The sequence below is a fragment of the Telmatherina bonti genome (assembly GCF_933228915.1).
Source record: "Telmatherina bonti genome assembly, chromosome: 15".
Taxonomy (NCBI): Eukaryota; Metazoa; Chordata; class Actinopteri; order Atheriniformes; family Telmatherinidae; genus Telmatherina; species Telmatherina bonti.
In genome coordinates, this window is record NC_136613.1 from 9,849,515 (window position 1) to 9,869,338 (window position 19,824).

The 19,824-nt window shown below is 38.6% G+C and overlaps 2 protein-coding genes across 2 annotated transcripts in view; both read right to left on the bottom strand.

Moving 5' to 3' along the window:
* The window catches only part of tbx15 (T-box transcription factor 15), a 37,584-nt gene extending 33,165 nt beyond the window's left edge, over window positions 1–4,419 (bottom strand). Inside the window, exon 1 of the mRNA XM_079254499.1 lies at window positions 3,912–4,419. Coding sequence (XP_079110625.1) covers window positions 3,912–4,098 — 187 coding nt within the window. The 5' untranslated portion in view covers window positions 4,099–4,419. The remainder of the gene's footprint in view (window positions 1–3,911) is intronic.
* A 4,728-nt stretch (window positions 4,420–9,147) lies between these two features.
* Window positions 9,148–19,824, bottom strand: part of wars2 (tryptophanyl tRNA synthetase 2, mitochondrial) — a 29,885-nt gene continuing 19,208 nt past the window's right edge. Inside the window, exons 3-6 of the mRNA XM_079254517.1 lie at window positions 18,544–18,624; window positions 15,252–15,334; window positions 13,570–13,688; window positions 9,148–9,721 (exon numbers count right to left, since the gene is read on the bottom strand). Of these exons, the coding sequence (XP_079110643.1) occupies window positions 9,273–9,721; window positions 13,570–13,688; window positions 15,252–15,334; window positions 18,544–18,624 (732 nt within the window). The 3' untranslated portion in view covers window positions 9,148–9,272. The remainder of the gene's footprint in view (window positions 9,722–13,569; window positions 13,689–15,251; window positions 15,335–18,543; window positions 18,625–19,824) is intronic.

Consider the following 19,824-nt stretch of genomic DNA (forward strand, 5'->3'; position numbering starts at 1 on the left):
TGTCGACTCTGCCCGGTTACCCTGTCATCAGGCTGAAGGACCTGTCTGCTGACACTCAGCAGCCACACACACACACACACACACACACACACACACACACACACACACACACACACACACAGAGGTCTAAATCAAGACTCAGATCAGGAGAGAGAGAGACAAACAAATCACATGCATCTGTTTTGCTATGTTTCCAGTTAAACATCTGATGTGCAGTCCCGCCTGCATCCAGAACTTCCAGCACAGCATCCAGTTTTTCTCTCTGTTTCAAAGTCAAAGCGATCAGTTTTAAGCTGAACAGACGTTTATTGATGAAGAAAAATTTGCCCACTCAGCAGAATGCTTCTCTGACATTTGCTGTGGTTAGCTTCAAACACACACACACACACACTCATGCCAATACATTCATACTGGGCCCTGAAGTGGTCTGAATTTAATCAGGGTCAGTGCTTTTTATCCAACTGTCCCCACTTTTACCAGTTTGTTACACAGCAGTGATGGGCAGCTGGAGAGGAGCTGAAATTAGTTGCAGAAATGTGTGGAAATTACACACAAAGACAACATGATTTTATTATTATTATTATTATTATCATTATTATTATTATTATTATTATTATTATTATTATTATTATTATTATATTTTCAAACTATGGAATAATTCCCTAAAATATAATATGATTTTATTATATTTTGTTTATTTCAAACTGGCATTAGATGGATAAATATGCTGCTAAATCATTATATTAGCCCTTTACTTATTTCATATGTTTGAGGGACATTTTTCACATGATTGTATGATTTAGAATATTTTTTTAAAATAAAATATTTAATAGAGAGCTCTGTGTTGGATCTTTCCAAACATTCAGTAAAGCCAGGCGACGCTGAGAACTACACAACCCTTCAGCACAAATGGTCTCCTTTAAGTCGAGCTGGACTTTAGGACACATGGGACTTCTGTTTTCATGTTGAGGAGGAACTCCCTTTCTAAGGTTAAATATCTGAGTGTGTGAGCAGAAACTCCTAAACTTAAAAAAAAAAAAATAAATTTTAAAAAAAAAGCAAAACAGCTGTTATAAAAGACTTTTTCTGATTATTAAACATGTTTACAGTTGATACCTGATCAGTTTGTTTTTTTTTTCTGATGATAAATGATTGAAGCCGGTTTGTGGAGAGGTCAGAAGATAATTGCCAACTACGGACAGAACTCCTTCCACACTGACAGCACCTGTTTCCACGCTGGTGGACACACAAGCACGAAGATGGAGGCATGAACACCGTCAGACCCGCGCGTGTCTCCTCTAGTCTGCATGTTCAGGACGACACATTAATGTTTTCAAAGACTCTGATTATTAAAATCGGCTTTTTTCTAAAGTATTTTGGGTAAATAATAGCTTGTAGATTGTAGGAGAAGCTGAGTGAGAAGGCCGAGTGTTTGCAGGGAGTCGCTCCTGTGCGTAAAAGAGAAGTCTGACCTTGTATAGCTTCCATAAAAGGATCTAAATTTAAACATGGTTTAAAGTTTAATGTGTTATTTTTGCTTTAACAAATATATATGGGGACTATGTGGAAGTAAGAGTTTTGTGAGGTCTAACAAAACGGGATTTTTCTCTGCTAACTGGACTTCTGAGCTCTTCCAGGCAGGCTGTAAAATGCGTGCCTGCTTTGGACTAGCATTTCTCAGTCCTGTCCTTGTCTCTGAGGCTAATAAACGTGTTATACGACCAGCCGGCTTCCAGCTTCAACTGGAGCTGAGTAAAAAATAAAATCACTCCGTTAAGGATTCCTCTAAACCACATAATTTGACCACAGAGACTTGCTGTTCTCGGTCACAGCCGCCCGACGCGCCACAGCGGAGGCTTTAGGACCCGGGCAGGACCCCGCTGAACCTGCCAGGAACTTGCCTGCTAATGAGGGGGGGGGGGGGGGGGGGGGCAGGGAAGCAACGAACCGGGAACTGGGTTATTCATTCAGTCTGCAAATGCTCAAACTACAAGAGATAAAACTTGATTGGAGAAACCTCTCTCTCTCTCTCTCTCTCTCTCTCTGACCCACGGAGGTCAAACTGAACTGAAGTTTGCTTAATTAAGTCAAAACTTTTACTTTCCCTTACTTAGCTTACCCCCCTTTTTTTCATTCTGATAAAACACACCAACTGGCTGCTTCTGATCATTTTTAGTTTCACCTCCCCTCATGTAACCACGGCGCGGACAGCTCTACACTTCAACAACAACAACAACCCCATGAGAGGTCCTGGGACAACCCCCATCATAACCACAACCATAGTGTTAAAGCTTCAAGTATTTTCCTTGCCTTTTGGGGGCAAACTGCAGCTTTGCTGTGGGTTTGAAATTCATTCTGAACAGAAGAGCAGAGATCAGACTGCAACCTAACTTCTGCCTCATTCCTGATTTATACACAGATTTAATGAACTGCAACGCAATATGATTTAAAACGACGGGAAAGGAAGTTTTTCCCAAATAATCCACGAAACATCCATTTTCATCACGTTGATTTAATTTCCCAGAAGCCTAAAGTTGACTAATGTGCTCTTAGTTTCTAAATTAAAGATCTTTCACAATAACCCATGTGTTTTTTTTAAGCCATAAATGTAAAAGTGAAGCTCGTGCATGTCTGGGATCAGAGCGGAGCTCGGTGTTGGAGCTAACCTGAGGCCTGAACGTGAAGTCAGTCTGCAGGTTTTAGTTTCCAAACTCTGAACTTGACGGAACTTACGTAAAAAAAACACAAAAAGCAGTGGAATTTAATCACATTGTATTGTAGTTACAGATATTTGTGAAAATAATATATTAGAAATAAAAAAAAAAAGTACGTTTATGATAAAACTAAACTAAAAATGAAAAATAGCAGAATTGCATAAATCGACATGTGACTCACAACTTGTGGTTAAAATCCAGTTGTATGATATTTTAAAAGGGATTTTAACACATTGATTAGTTTTTATGCCTCTCAGAATCATTTACTACACTTTTAAATTAAATTGGAAGTTTTAATTGGACACAAAAAACTATTTTAAAACAGGGAAAGGGAAATAAGAGAAACAAAAAGTCTTTGTCCAAAAGAAGCCGACGCTTTTTCAAGCCCATCCCTTTACATGCCTTAAAAATATTACCTTAAATATTTTATTTTAGTTAATATTTGCTCCCTGTGTTGCTTCCCTAACTTAGACAATATTTTCTGAGAAAACGTGAAGTTTACTTCCCCGCGAATCCTTCATGTTTCATCTTGGCGTTCGCTCTGATGGCCTCAAAGCTTGATGTTTATGCTGTTTTTATTTATTATTTTCCTATTGCGCTGTTCTGTAACTGTGGAATATTCATTTTGAGGTCAATATCAACCCTAATTCTAAATACCCGACGCCTGTTTATCTTTGAGAGTAAAAACCAGCAGGTTCTGGGCTCTCCGTGCTGCGCGTCGAGGCCTCGGCGCTCCGCAGGTCGAAGGCCAAACATGCTGGAAGTTTTTAACACTTCAAAGCATTTAGACAACTTATATGCATTTTATATGTGTGTACATGACCCACCAGTCCGGAGTCAAAACCTGGTTTGGAAGTGTAAACCAGCTCCTGTTTATAGAGCATTTTTAATAATATTTGTTCATTTTCCTCACAGTGATAAAACCTCCACAGGCTCGCGCGCGGCGTGGTTAAATCTAGTTGTTATGTAAAATGGTGCCTTTGTTAACTCTGAAAGAAATCTGTCACTTAGTTCTTAAAAAAAAGGAAAAAAAACTGACTCTAGATTCTGGTGCGGATCGTGGAGCCGTTCGCGCGCGCGACCCTAGGTTGGGTTGGGTCATTGAACATGGAGCCATGTTTTGACTCTGGACTTGTGGGCTTTTATTTAACGGAGATCCAGACATTAGAACGGTGTTGTGCGTGTCTGCGCACTGACCCGGGTCCATGTCCAGACAGTGCGCCGGGTCCTCCCCGTCCGTGGCGAGGCTCTCCATGGACAACTCCAGCTCCTTCTCCTCCCAGCCTCGGAGCTTCCTCTTCTTGTTAGAGCCGATCAATGCTTCCACGGAAAAAGCGTGGGCTCTAGAGCTCAGAGCTGCGGCAGATCGCCTCCTCTCACTCATTTCTCTCAAATCCACCCGAAGGGGGAGGCGGGAGGAGGGTGGGAGAGACGCGGCGAAAAACCCACTCCGTCCGTCCAACGTAGCGAAGCAAAACAATAGAGGGGGGAAAAATGCACACGTCAGTGTTTACAGCAGGGTGCAAACTCACCGAGTGTCCAAAGTAATCCCAACTGAGACTAGAAAGGCCGAGTGAAAGTTTTCATGGCAGGCTGTGCCATCCTGGCGCGCGCGCGCGGGAGGACTGAGAGCTTTGCTGCGATGTGCCGCTTTACGCGCCGCTCCCTGCTTCTTCTCCTCGTCTTTCTTTTTCTGTTTCTGTCCCCCCCAACTTCTCTCTGATTGATACTCACTTCTGGAGGAGTTTTTTCAGGCGCAGGGGGGCGGTCCCTCTGGTCCCTGTCAAAGCCACGCGTCCAATCAGAAGCTAGAAGACAGGGCGACGCAACGCGCTCCAATGGCAGAAAAGAGACGTGAGTTCTGGAGGAGAAACCACAGAAACTAATCAACTAACTCCATGATGAATCACACTGAAACAAACATCTTAAATTGTTTTTTTCTTTGTGTGCTTAAATATCAGTTGAATTAATTTATTTAAAAATAGTCTTAACAAATAATTTAATCCTGTTAATTTAATTTCACTTGTTTTCCTTATTAATCTCTTTCCCTAACACACTGATCTTGCAGCATTTCTTCCGTTTTAAGAGATGATTGTTGGGTTTCTGCTTACCAGCCGTGGCCTGTGCAACTATCCAGAAGCCATTTGTAATATTTCTCATTTCTGCAAGTGTGTTTTATTACCAGCGACTGTTGAGGAAAGACACATTACATCTTTATTGTGTCACCCAGCAGCTGAGTGGGCAGAGCAGGTGGGCTGGAGAAATGTTCAGCTCTCCTCGGCCTGTTGAACATTTCTTCCAGTCGGTCCACAAGTCGGTAAAGGAACAGAGAAAAAAGGGAAAAAGACAAAAACCTCTGAAACATTGTCATGATGAAATGTGGATCAGTTGGAAAGAGTTCATTCATAGTGGTTATTTTTAGGAAGGGCTTTTAGGTAATAAAAAAAAAACTTAGATTAAATTTTACAATCGTGTTAGTTAAAGGAAAAATAACATTTGCTGGTTATAAACTGCCAAATAATATTTTCAATAGATTTAAACCAAATAACTCAAAATCAACCTCAGATGTTTGATTACAAGTCGCGCTAAATATGTGCTGAGAAGGTAACATCTAAACGAGCTTTTCTTTCTTTCAGTTTGTCAATAAAAGCAACAAACCCCATCTGGAAACAGGAACGAAACCAGATCTTTACTGTCACGTGAAATAAACTCCACATTTTCGCCTCAGTAATGATGATAAGAAGAAAATAATCCAGATTATATTGAGGTTTGGTGAGAGTTTGCATAAATTGCATCGGTATTTTTGGGGGGCCTGCAGATCACGGCAGACGCACAGGCCGAGGAGGAAAGACTGGTGCCTTTCTGAAACAAGTCGGGGGGGGGGGGGGGGGGGGACATGCTTCACACGTTTCAGTTTATGTTCGCTGCTGGCTGTCTGCATAAGCAGATAGATAGATAGATAGATAGATAGATAGATAGATAGATAGATAGATAGATGAGAGGTGTTTAATCCCGGTGGGAGGAAACTCGTTAAACACATGCAGTAAAAACTAAAACCAACAGTTTGCTGGTTAGATCCCAGTTAAAGTCCCATTAGCGTGTGGTTATCCAAAAAAGAAGGGGGGGTAGATAGATAAGGAGAGGAACATGTTTCCTCACCTGAAACAAGTCGTCTGGATTTTTTTTTTTTTTTAAATGTCGGAATTTACTGAGACATTTTCTCACCAGGACACCTTGAGTTTGTTCCGCGGCGCCGCAGTCAGATTTACACGTTTGGACCAGTTCGGACTGGACTTTGTGGACTCGTTTTGCATGTGGTTTTTCAGTGGAAAGTGGGGGGGGGGAGGTGAAAAGCAAGAAGTAAACAAGTAGCAGCTGAGCTATGCAAACGGCGAAGCATCCAAACAAACAGATGTTTGGTTTTTCTTGGCATTTCTTCCGGCCGACGACTGAGCAGGACGCGGACCCTTCTGGGTCACTTCCAACCTCCCAGCATCGATTGATCAGATTTCTCAAGTCATCTGTTGTTTTTTTTATATAAATAAAAAAAAAACGAAAATGAAAAAGCTTATTAGAAATAGTAGTTTAATAACTTGGTCTGCATCCTGCTGTAGTGGTTTTTATTTTTATTAAAGCTTTTTGAATTGAATGAACAAATAAACATCCTTCCCCAAAATCTCCTACTTATGAAGAAGTGCTTCATGTGCAGCAAGAGGTCATCAGGAAATGTATAATATAATAACTTTTTATTTTATTCACAAACAAACCAAAAAAAAAAAAAAAAAGAAAAAAAAAAACCAACAGTGAAAACAAACAGGCTGCAAACGATGAGTTTCAACACGAGCGCGCGAGCGACGAAGGGGCAAATGCTTCTCTTTTTTAGTTTGTTTTTCTAAACACTGACTGAGATTTTTGTTTATAGAGTTATGTAAGGTTATTAGAAGCCACCAACCCACACAAAAGCCTTTTAAGGAGAATAAAAATGTCCCAAAATGGCATCTCTTTAGTGAAACTGGATTATAACAACAACAGGACTTAACGCCTCTTTATGAGAACCGGCTGCCAAAACAGATGCAGTTTATTATTAAATTAAGCTTATTATCATTTTCACAGATAATCACTGAATTCTCATTCTCCTTGAATATATTTCTAAATATTCACCAGAACGAATGATCAGAAAAAGCTGCGTTTAATACACATTTTCTACAGCATTGATATAAAAAGCCTGGAAAATCATTTATCATTTATATGCAGCCATATTTAACCCTCTGAGTCCAATATTACATTTTAACCTTCATAGTGCAAACAGACCTTCGGCTTCCCAAAGAGAGGAACGTCCAACATGTTTTCACTGCTGTCTTCCAGCTGTAAAACCTGCATTTTTAATACAAAACTGTGCAGTGATTGTCAAAAGTTACACATAGTTTTTTCTTTTTTCTGTAATGAACTGCGGTGTGAAATGGCGCAATGGAAACGCTGTTCAGACAGGTGATTATTGCTCAAAGGTAGACGTTTCACGACACACACACACACACACCTTTACACAAGTAAAACAGCAATAATGTCTGAAGTTTAAGAGGGTTTAGGTTTACTAGTTTCCTTTTCTGCTCGCTGCTCTAAAACCAACAACAGTAAAAAAAAAAAAAAGTCTCCTTTTTAGATGAATTTCTTCTCTCTGAGGATTAAAGCTGTTTCCATGTGACATGCTCTTCATTTAACACCATTTCTTTAGGGGGAAAAAAAAACAGCATTCATGGCGGCTCTTTGAACGTTTTTACGCCTGCGCATTAAAACGGCTTGTTTGCTGAAAGCAGACTCACATCAGTCTCATTCTAAACAACAATATGGATTTGTCATAATTCTGCAGTCCTAACAGATTTACAGCTCCTGCTCTGAGTACATGTAGTCTATATACTTTTATTTATATTCCATCAGAGGTTTATGCCAACTGAGGAAGGACCATGAGGGATTTAAAACTAAGCAAGGCCACGGTCCGTTCCCAGGTAAACACCGAGATGGGGGGAAAAAACTACTAAAACCCAGACCAGTTCCATATTTTTCTTGTTCATACTGGTCCCGAGTGTACAGTGTGGGCCTCTGCAGAATGGTTTTAGGACAAGAGATGTGCGTTTTCACTTAGAGACAAGCAGCTGGACGTGAATGTGAGGAGGGTGGAGGGAAGAGATTCACGATGGATGAAGGGATGAGAGAGATGAGTATAAAACAAATAATTGATAAAAAAAAAAGAAAAGAAAAAGAAAAAATAAGAGACAGAAAGAAGAAGAAAGAAGTTTAAAAAAAAAAAAGTTAAACCAAGACAGAAAAGAGAAAACATGTTGCAATAAATCCTTTATAATTGTGCGTAATTACAAGAGGATGTAACTAATCACACTCCTGCTTGAATGATGTAAACACATTAAAGAAGTGTTTTAAAAGAAAAATCACTGTAAGATCTTATTTAAATCAACTATAATTTCATAGTTATACATTTTATTCTTTTACAGTGTTGAGTTTAGGCTGTTTGTGCATAAAAGGCTACTTCACAGAGAAGTGTGAAGCTGGTGTGCAGCGTGGCACTAAACATCTGCATCTGTGTGTAACTCAATGTTACATCATTTAACAAATGGCAATACTGTCAATAAATAACATCCATCTGAAATGCAGATAAATACAGATTTACTTTGTTATTTGGACAGAACATAAATGATTAAAATGAAAATAATTGGAAGGATTACGAGTTGGATTTCTCTTGAGATGCTGGCAGTGACGACGTGGCATCTTCATGACGGGAAGCTGAGCCGGATCCACTGCCATGAGGGCTGAAAAGAAGCTGCTTGTGATAATTGTTCTCTTCATGTTATGAGTCTTTTAGAAGCTGATGTTTTGCATAAAGTCGTTTAATAAATGCATGATGAGTAAGAATATCTACTCCTGACCCCCCCAAGGCCAGAACATTTAAAACGTTGTCTTTCAGTTTCTTTCTCTTTTTAATCAACTTACCTTTAAGAAGTCATGTTTTTACCTTAAAACAGGTTACTTTGGAAATGCACAAAAAATAAGCCATGCTGAATTTGCACCATGAGTGCACGGACTCAGAATACTCCTCCTACACCAACATTTTCACTGGAGTTTCAGGATGTTTTAATTTTTTGGTTGTTCGGATTTTGGGCTGAAAACAGCATTGAAGGAAAAGAAAATAAATCCTGTGAAAAATACAAAAACTATTAAAAAAAAGAAAAAAAAAAGATACAACCCCTTTTAATAGAAGGTAAATAAAACAAGCAAGCAGAGAAAAATAAGCAGCACCGCATCAACAGATGCAGCATGTTTGTTTATTGTGGACAAAGTGAAGGAAGCAGGTCCCCAGCAGTCAGTTTTCTGTCTGAAACGAGTCGCTCTGCAGCGGACTCTCTTCCATTTTCTAATTGCATGAATTATGTTCAAGCAGGAAACGGTCATTGGAATAAAACTTCACATTAGCAGCAGTGAAGCTCTGAGCATTTATGCCCCAAAGTATTAAATGTGATGTTATTTTCCAGCCTATTAACCCCCCCACCATCAGCTGAAACCCACTCTGTGTCGGACCTCTGTGAGCACAGGTGCAGCCAGTTCCCGAGCCTTGCCGGCCCCCCGAGCCAGCAGCCCCTCCAGGTGCGCCCGGTCCGACCGCAGCCTCTCAATCTCCTCTCTGATGGGCGTCAGCCTCTGGATCACCGCCTCGCTCACAAGCTTCTTGTATTCTCCGGTGTCCAGGCCCCTCGCCTGCGACACCGCCTCCTCCACGCCGACCCTCGCCATGGCAGCATGGATCGTCACCAGGTTGGAAACACCTGGTCTTGTCTCTGGGTCAAAGGTGACCTCTGAGATGAAGTCTGTGACAGCCCGGCGGATCTTGAGGACGATGTCGTCAGGAGAGTCTGTGATGGTGATGGTGGCCATGATTTGGGGGTCAGACTTTGACATTTTGGCAGATGGGTCGCGGAGAGATTTGACCTTTCGCGTAGAACCTGTGGAGGAAAAGAAGAGGATTCAGAAAGCTGGAGTTCTTCCAAATAAAGAGATTTATGTCAAAGTAAGCCAAGGAGAGTGAGAGAAAAAGTACAATTTATTCTGGAGAAAAAGAAAATGGAGATCAAATAAAATAAAATAAAAATAAAATAAGGACTTTATTGACATCTGACTGTGATGATATAAATATTCCACAATTGCTTTGAGTTTGAATCTGTGCAAACTTGTGTGTTTTCTCCAAAAACATCCTCCAATAAAAAGCTCTGCAGCTTGAATTTAACCACACGGACTAAACTCAGGCTGAGAACTGAAAAATAAAATAAATTCAGTGTTGCTCCTGAAGCTAAAGCTACGTTTAGACAAGACAGGGAGAAGAGTTCATCTGAATAAACCTCAGTAGTTTGATCCAATCCTGATTGTCTCAAACTGGATAGTAGGAAAAATCTTTAAAAGTGTTTATCAGGTAAATGCAAAATAAATAAATAAATGTAGAAATAAAATGCAGCATCAGCACAAAACTCCAAAGTCTTCAACTTTTCACAGATGAGTTGTAGAAGTAGCCGATTACATTCGATCCACTAATCATATAATAATAATTTTTTTTTAAAAATTCAAAATTAATTTAAAAAACATAAAAAAAAATCAAAACAAGTTCTTAAAAAAGGAAAAAGAAAAGTTTTGCACATTTTATAAACAAGTTCCAGAAAATGTGAATCTGTGCATGTTGACCCATGCTTGCTTTCAGACTGTTATTTATAGATTTATTTTTTGTTTTGGTACAGACCCAAAATCCCAACGTCCACACTGCTTTTCATGCTTCCCTCCCGTAATAATAAAATAGTATATAGCCAAATATTAAACATTATTTATTCATTGCAATAAGAAGGACATAAAGCAAGGCAGTTTTAGTTAGTTGCAAATATAAACCATCTAAACAGCGGCTCTGGATACGGCTGTAGTTGCAAGTAAAACACATCATTTCCTTTCTTGTTTTGTTTTTTAATTTTATGCTTCATATTTTCTGATGCTTTATTGTCTCTGTGAAGCACTTTGAACCACCAGCAGCGCTGAATCGTGCACAAAGAATCCATCTTCCTTACCTTCATTTAATGCATGAAACGGATCTGAATCAGGAATCAAATTTAGCTGCTTCACAGATTTATAATTAAGCCTCAAATATGAGCTGGCGTTCTAACTCAACCTTCTTTCTGGAACATTTCCAGCCAAACAAAACAAAAGAACATCAAGCGGAGAGGGTTCTTTACAAGACGGCGCCTCCTGTTTCACGTTCTGCTTTCTTTTCCTCGTGTTTTTAAGTCGTTGTGAGTCGACGCGTCACTGCTCTGTTACGACACGGATGATGAGACTGTTGATGTCAGAGCGACTAAATGAAACAATTACATGCGATGTGCATGGATGGAGATTACAGCTCCATTACAGCTGCTTGCTGTGTGTGTGTGTGTGTGTGTGTGTGTGTGTGTGTGTTTGAAAGCGTCTCAATGCGAGGCAGACGCGTCACAGTGTGAAGTGATGAGCAGAATATGAGAGCCGGGATTTCCTTGTTTTTTTTTTCTTTTCTATTTGCTATCGGCATTCTTCCGCCATCTTGCACGTTCCGAGCAGGCCGTCCACATGTGTCCTCTTCATCATCCTGGACACATCTTCATCTTAGACCAACCGAAAGCCTTTCAGTCTGGTTTGGTTTCAAAGGGAAGGAGGTTCCTCACAACACAGTTTGCTAAATTAAAAAAAAAAAAAAAGAAAAAAAAAAGAGGATGGGGTTCACCAGTCAGAGCCAGATCCTGGTAGACTCCTGGCTGAACACACACACTCATCTCCGAAGTCATCTTGAGGACATCCTCCCACCTCTATTATCCCTCCATCATTCTGATACAAGATGGAGAAAATCTTTCTTTAATCAAAGCTTCGCTGCACACATGACTGAATCCATCTTGCGCTTTTATGATGATGATAATCAGGGCGAATAAACTGGGAGGTGGGATCTACGAACATGTTCACCATGTGTGTGCATTAAAAAGATGAGAGTACATCTTGGAAAGCATGGAGCAATCATTTTAAAGTAAAACAGAAACACTATTATCACCATTAATATCATATTTCTAATAACCGACGCTGAATATTACGTCTTTTCCGACTGGGACGCTGCGTACAGTATGTGCTCGGTACGCAGCCGGTTTTCTGAGAGCAGTTTTTAGTAGAATGAAACCAAGCAGATGAATCTGACACCAGAAAGACTCACTGGATCAACTCTATCCCAGGTTTGCTTGTTAATGTAATGCCAGTAAAATATAACCAAAACAGCCCAAAATACGACCAAATATCATCGTAGTTATTGTAAAAGCTTTTGAGATGCACTGTTAATCTAGAACATGAACCTCAAATGTCTCCACTTGCTTTAATAAAAACAAAATAAGCTAAATGTTTTGATGAAATATGTTTATTCCCTTGAAGCTTCTCCAGTTTCAGCTGCTGCTGATAACCTTTTATTATCACTTACTTACTGGGTTTGATAACTGGACTTATTTTCATCATATAAATCCAACTAACTCCTGAAAAAACGGTACAAAAAGTTCTTATTTTTAATAAGAGGACTTTATTTGACCCTTTTATAAAATGTAACTTAAAAATTAGCCTTTTTTTTTTTTTTTACTATGTGACATGTTAAACATGTTATAATGTAGTTTTCTGCTTCCTGGTATCTATTAGGGGGGTGGAGAAGAAAATGCTAAAATATCAGAAATGTTATGTTAAAAAGATGATATTAATGGAGGAGAAGAGTCATCCCCTGACATTAGATCTGATCGGACCTCGCCGCCAGAAACTTTCTGATATTTTAGCACCCAGTTTCTTCTACGGGACACAAGACAAGTCTCAGATTGTGTTAAACAAGATCATGAAGTCATGCAGACTGTCTCAGTGACTTTGTCTATCCAATATGATGCGTTTGGTTTTACAAAAAAAAGAAAACACCTTTAAAAACCTAATTGTTCAGGAAAATAAAACCTAATGTGGGTAAAAGTGGAGAAATGATAACAGATAAAAGCGGGACACACACGAGACTGCAGCTTCAGATGCAAAACAACAGCTTAAAAAACAGCTTCAAGTAATCTAACACCCCCAGTTCATTTATTTTCTCTACTAGCTTTGTCCCACTCAGAGTTGCAGGGATTTCTATTGTATTTTTTACATGCTTCTCTTTATCTTATTATGCTTTTATTTATTTATCTATTTTTTTTTACTGTGATTTTATACCACTGTGATTTTCAACACTCTTGGCATCCAGTACGAGCAGCAAGAAAGAATTTCATTGTTCAGGGAAACATGTTTCTAACTACATGCAACAATAAAAGCTTTGAATCTTTAATGATGAAATCAAACCCTTCAGCCGTCAGGTGGGAGGTGCAGTACACCCTAAACAACTCATCTGTCCATCACAGGCTGGCAAACCAACCTGTTGGTAATATTTCTGAAATATTCCTGCTAAACGACTATGTTAAATCTGAAAAAGTTAAGAAACTTTACTAAAAGCGATAAAATACTCATGTTTTATTACAACATGGTAATGCAGGAACTTAATTAAGACCCAGTGTATAACCATTAATCATGATAACAGCAGTGGAGAAGCAAAAAGGCTCTTTAGTGAGCGGAACAATAAAGCTTTCCACCTAAAAGTAAACAAAATATTGTGCAGAAACATGCAAAGCTGCAGGACAATCATCGTCAACCAGAATGCGACTCCATTGTGTTTTCCAGTCTTTAAAAAGCTCACATATAATTAAACCTATTGTGTGAACGGCATGCGTGGCGCCGTGCGCTGCATTCTTACTCAGAAGTGCGCGAGGTTCTGGGAACAGACGCCCGAAGCGGTTGTTGAAGATGCGAGCGACATCCTGAGCCAGCTCGAGATGCTGGACCTGATCTTCTCCGACGGGGACGTGAGTGGACCTGAAAGAGACGATCCCGACGTGAGCGACTCGAACTGCACGCAGCAACGGCGCGGGAGTTGGAGCAAGCAACAAGATGCGAGAACAAACTGAAAACACTTGGTCACAGAGGGAGGCTTCCTCCGGGTCTGGTTAGTAACAGTTGCTGCCATCCAGGTGGAAGCCAGCCAATAAATTTCCTCTTTAATAAAATCCAAACAGCTTTACTTGAGCTCTATATTACCCTTGTTTTTACACGGGATTGTTTCTGTTACCTGTTGTCATAGCCACATGACTCTCCTTTTACAAACAGGTGAATAAATTGCTTTAATAATCAGTTTCATACATACAAATGTAAAACTTTAACCCTTTAATGTTTTCTTTAGGAAGAAAGCAAGAGAATTAAACATTTCTTTTAATCTTTTCTTTTCCTTTGGACAATAATAATAAGAATGTTTTGGAAAGAAATGCTTGAGATAAAAGGAAATAATGCAGTAACATTAGCTAAATGGTCAAAACTTTAAACAACAAGGAAATAAACACATCCTAAAACCATGTGGTGGAGATAGGTTGACTTCCACATGTTTTTAATAGAATTTATTATAATCACAGAAAATCTTGCAAGAATTCGTGTTAAAAGTTTCTAATTTAGTTTTTTCCCCTTTAAGTCCAAATGCTCTACAAACCAAGTCTTCACATCTGGAGAACAACCACACAACACACTGTTAACAGCTTTAATTAAAGTTACTTCTTATTTATGTAGAAGTTGCTTAAAGAAAAGCTGCAACAGAAAGAAAAGTAAAGAAAATGATCATTCTCTTCTGTAATATTAACAGACTACAGAACATTCGTACAAGCAGCCATGCTTGGATATTTTCTCCAGGAAAATGATTTAAAATGAGCAGCAGGATCACTCAAGAAGTCAGACAATATCTGGATTTTCCAGCAACATCTAACTTTCCCTTCAGGTTATTGTTTTATGTTCTTAGACTTGGAGCCATATTCAATAATAGGGTACACATAATATAAAATACATTTGCACACGCATTTATTGGCATTAAAAGTAATAAAATGAAACTTGGAAAGTCAGGAATTAAATGGCAAAAAATCTGCAATATTAAAAAGCATGATTTTTTTTTTTTTTTTTTAAAATGTAGACCTCACCGAGACACATCCTCATTTATATCCATTACCTCGGTAACAGATCTTGCTTTTAGGAAGAGAAGTGTCCGCCACAGAGTCTCCATGAGATTAAACACAGACTATAGTTTTGGCCTTCAATCACTGAAGGATGAATCTGCTTTGGATCACAGGATGGCTGCACATGTCTGCATTCAAGCAGTGAGAAACCCTTTCAGAACGGATCTGCTGACTACACTTCTCAGTTTATGAACAAAATAAGGAACCTCGGTGTTGTGTCATCATTTCCAAGAGGCAGAAAACGACAGGAAATCACACCTGGTTGAGATTATTAATGCTCAGGTTTACTCAAGTGTAACATTTAATGACGCATCATAACACATGTAACAGTAATGTGAAGCTATGATATATCACACACAGAAACCTGTCTGACTGGAAGCCTCACTTGTAGAGGAGAATGTCTGCAGCCTGGAGGACGGGATACGTGAAGAGACCAACGCTGCCTTCATTCTTCTGTTTGCTTTTCATCTGGAAGAAAAGAGAAAAACGTAGAAGAATAAAATGAGAGAAAAGTTGCAAAAAAACAAAAGCAGGCATAGCGAACGGGTGACTCAAGCTGACTTTTTTTCCCCCTCATTCTCCCCACAAAGAGTCGTTTTCACTTTTACGACTCATCAGCTGCCAGACTAACAAGTCACGGCTGACTTCATGTGGTGTTTTCCACCGTGTCTGAGATCTGTTGGGTAAACAAAAGGTGTTTTCTGTGCAGCAACAGGGGACCCCCGGCTCCGCCACTGCCGCTAGTCATGAATTAAACAAGCAACTGTCCACGGAAATAACTGGAAATACACTGAAAAACACTGGCAAAGAAAAGAGAAACAAAATGATAAAGACAGAAAGGATGTTTTAAAATGTAAAAATGATTTTTTTTTTTTTTTAACTTTAACTAAAGTCAAGTGCAGAAGTGGTAATAATTAATTAAACATGAAACTAGTCAGAACTAAATGTAGGTCCAACTTTTTAAACAAACCATCGTTATCTTCACATTGCAGCTTGTTTGGTGGAAAAATAATTTCCAGAAACTTAATTACATTGTAGCTTAATAATTCCATTTAAACTACGATGTGGTTAAACTGCAAGTTGGTGACACGGTGAATAGAAAAAAAAAAAACATTAAATACTTCTACAGTCTTCTGTAGTTGGTTTAATCTAAATCTGCATAGTAACAGTTGAGAACTAATTGATTAATAAAATGTATATTTAAAATAAATCTCTTTTAAACGTTAGTAAATGAGTAATAAATCTTGGCAGAAGATGAGAGACAGGAACTGTTTTCCATAGTGAAAATGATGATTGTTGAAGTTTCGACGAGAAACAGCAGATTTCATTGTCAACTTTTGTATGTGACTTTTCTGAGCAGTTATTATTGCCCACTCCACACTGAGCCTTGATGCTTCTTGTTTCATAAATATATGATAGGTTATGTTTCCTGACTGTTTTGTATCTGGTTCCTTTCACTTTTACATGAGGGTACTGTTTTCTATCAGATGGATCTCTTATTATCACGCTCTTATCTGCTGATGGACATTTCTGGTGTTTTTTTTTTAGGTTTGCTAATAAAAAACGAAACATGCCATTTACAAACAGTTTACAGATATAGAGCCAGTTTTAAGCACCGTTTGACAGCATCTGAATGCAGTCAGCTCACCGTGATGCGTCTCCGCTTCCTCAGGCCGGCTGACCAGACGCTGCTTACAGAACAAATCGAAAAGCAATCAGTCATTCTGAATTGTGACTCCGAGTTTGTTGTATGATCTGCCTTTACATGTCAGACAGGCTCCTTGTTAGGACGTTTTTAAATCAGGTTTAAAATGCTTTTATTCCTTGGTTTTTAAGTCTATTTTTTCTTATATTTTATCTTCTGATTATACAGTGCTTTTTATTTATTTATTTAATCTCTTTTAGACTATTTTGGCTTTTATTTTTACTGTGTACTTGTTGCTCTTATAAATATGCCATGTTATATAAGTGGTATGGCGTATATAAACATGTGATAAATGTATCACATTAACACACCATAGCACATGCTGCTTACTGTACATCCATGTACAGTAATGTCAAGAACTTACACTTACACATCTGTTTCTTCCAGTGTCAAAACCTTTAGCTTTACTGTGTGCTAACACAGTCGCCTCCGCTCCTCTGCAGGAGCTGCCTTAGTTGCTGAAAAATATGACATTGAAGTTATAGTTTATTTTCACATATCAAACACATGTTTAGATAAGCCATATTTTGTCTGCAGAAGCATCCTGGTCAAAGTGATTTTAAAAAAAAGTCCACATGAAGTATGACAAGGTTGTCCCAGCCGGGTATCTCAACATTTCCAGAAAACTGATCCTAAAATCAGCATTAAATCTAGAGTTTTAGAGTATTTTAAACCCAATTGAAGCCTCTAATGATCAGGATCCATAACTGCTATAAGATATTGTTTCTCATCAGTGAACATCACCTCTTCACTCGAGCGTTGGCCTGCTTGTGGTTCCCAGTTTGAAGCCTTTAGGATTTAGTCTGGATCCAGTCTGGGACTGAAATTACCTTTCTACTTTAAACAGTGATCCAAAAGGTCACCTGTTTCAGAGCTTTTCCTAAATATGATCATGTTTTTTAATAATTTTCATTGTATTAATATTTTTTTTTGCTCTTCTTACTTTTTGTTATTATTGCACAGCTTTTTGCAAACAAATTTTTATAAGTTTTGACTGTTTTTTAATGTTTTTCTGTCGGTTTTACACCTTTATGAGCACGTGTTTTACCGATGTTCTGTGTCATAAAGTGCTTTCGAATGAACTTCTAATGAGAAGTACAATTTAAATACACCTGGTTTACATTGAAACATGCTCAGATAATAATTAAAACTTCTCAGGTTTACAACTTTTATGATTTTTATTCAAAATTCCCACCAAAATAATTTGATATATCAACAAAGTTAATGAATCATTAATGCATTATGACATGTTTGTTTATTAATTATATAATCACACAGAAAAAAAGTTTAACGAATAATTAATAACATTTTTTATTTTTTGTAAAACATGTTTACAGAATTGTTATTTTTTTTCCCTTCTTCTTTCATTAAGCTGTGAAATTGATTAATTTGATTAAAATATTTGACAGGCATCATAATGTAGAGAAAATTATAGGTAAACATTCACCGATTCTTTATGGACTCTTGTTTAGTCCCAATGGACGCTGTCATATTGTCACTCCCATCCACACTGGCCAGTAGAGGCGTACCTCATGGCTTCGCTTTCAGTAAAATTCCCACCCACAAGATTCCATCTAACAGCAAGGAAAACCTTCTGATTTCAGAAGTAAAGCCTTCGGATCAGAGACGTATTGTCCTACCAGCAGAACCATTTTGGGCTGCAGAGTTTGCAACCAGAAACAGATTTGTGAGCAAAAGAATGGAAAAACAACAGAAATGTCACATTAAGAGGAAACATTTAAATGACTTGTAGCTTGTTTAAAAAATAAAAGGGGGAATTTGAAACCAAATGTGGAAGTTTGAGATGTAAAGTCAGTCTTAACATGATCACTAATTATCATAAATGTTTAGAATTTCTTTTAAAAAAAATCACACAACCACTTTTGTCTTGTGTGTGTGTGTGTGTGTGTGTGTGTGTGTGTGTGTGTGTGTATGTGTCTGTGTGTGTGTGCGTGCGGCAGCAGATCTTAACCTTCCACTGAGGCAGGTGTTGTAGCCGTGGCATGGTGGTCAAACAGCCGAGGACCCAGGAGAGCTCTGCATGCTCGGACACCTGCAGAGGAGGTTGCGTCAGCATACACACATAAAAACATCCACCTATGCAACACAGACTCCAGAATTCATTACTTTAAATTAACACTCCATCCAGGTGGCATAAATGTATCATTTACCGAAGCTTTTCCGTCACACGTCAGAGGCTCACAGTGTGTTTGATTCACAAGAATCTCCAAACGTGTTGCCTTGTTAGCTAAGCTCTCACACTAATCACATTAGTGCTGCTGCTCTCGTTTTATCATTATTACATATACCTGCATGCACACACAAGTACCTGCATGCACACGCAAGTACCTGCATGCACACGCAAGTACCTGCATGCACACGCAAGTACCTGCATGCACACACAAGTACCTGCATGCACACACAAGTACCTGCATGCACACGCAAGTACCTGCATGCACACGCAAGTACCTGCATGCACACGCAAGTACCTGCATGCACACGCAAGTACCTGCATGCACACACAAAGTACATGTGAATTTCACTCGATTCAGTCCAGTTACATAAAAAGTGTGTGTGTGTTTCCTCTGAGAGGCATTTAGGAGATTTACAGAAGAAATAAAAAGAGGAGACAGATTAAACAAACAGATGAATGGATGAAGAGCCTGCTGTGGGACAGCAGAGGTATAGGAGGAGGAGGAGGAGGGTAACTCCCTGGCGACTCCAAGTGGAAAGGCAGAGCACTGCCAGTCTTCGTCTTGCCGAATGTGTGTTTCCTCCATTACATGCATGTTTGTTGTCAGGATAGATGAACTTAAACCACTACAATATTTTCCTGTGATGTTCTTTTCTCAGTTTATTTATGTAGTTTTTTATAAACTTTTTTCTGAGACAAAAAATAAATAAATAAAAAGAAGCAAATGTAAAATGTTCTCCTTATGTTTAGGAAGAAATATCTTTTGCACTCAGATTAGTTTTGGAGACCCTGTTGGCAGGGACGGAGCAAATATAAGCATTGAACATTGTATCACATGGATTTGATGATTAAGCAAATAAATGAATAATGCTGACATGTATAAATACACTTTTAATTATAGATATATTGTTGTGAATATAAACATAGTTTTTAAAAAAAAAAAGGGAATTGGTTTAAATGTTCTGTCGGTGCTATATTATTCATTAATTTTATATTTCCTTATTATGAATAGATATTTACTGCAGACATGTATAAATACACTTTTAACTATGGATACCA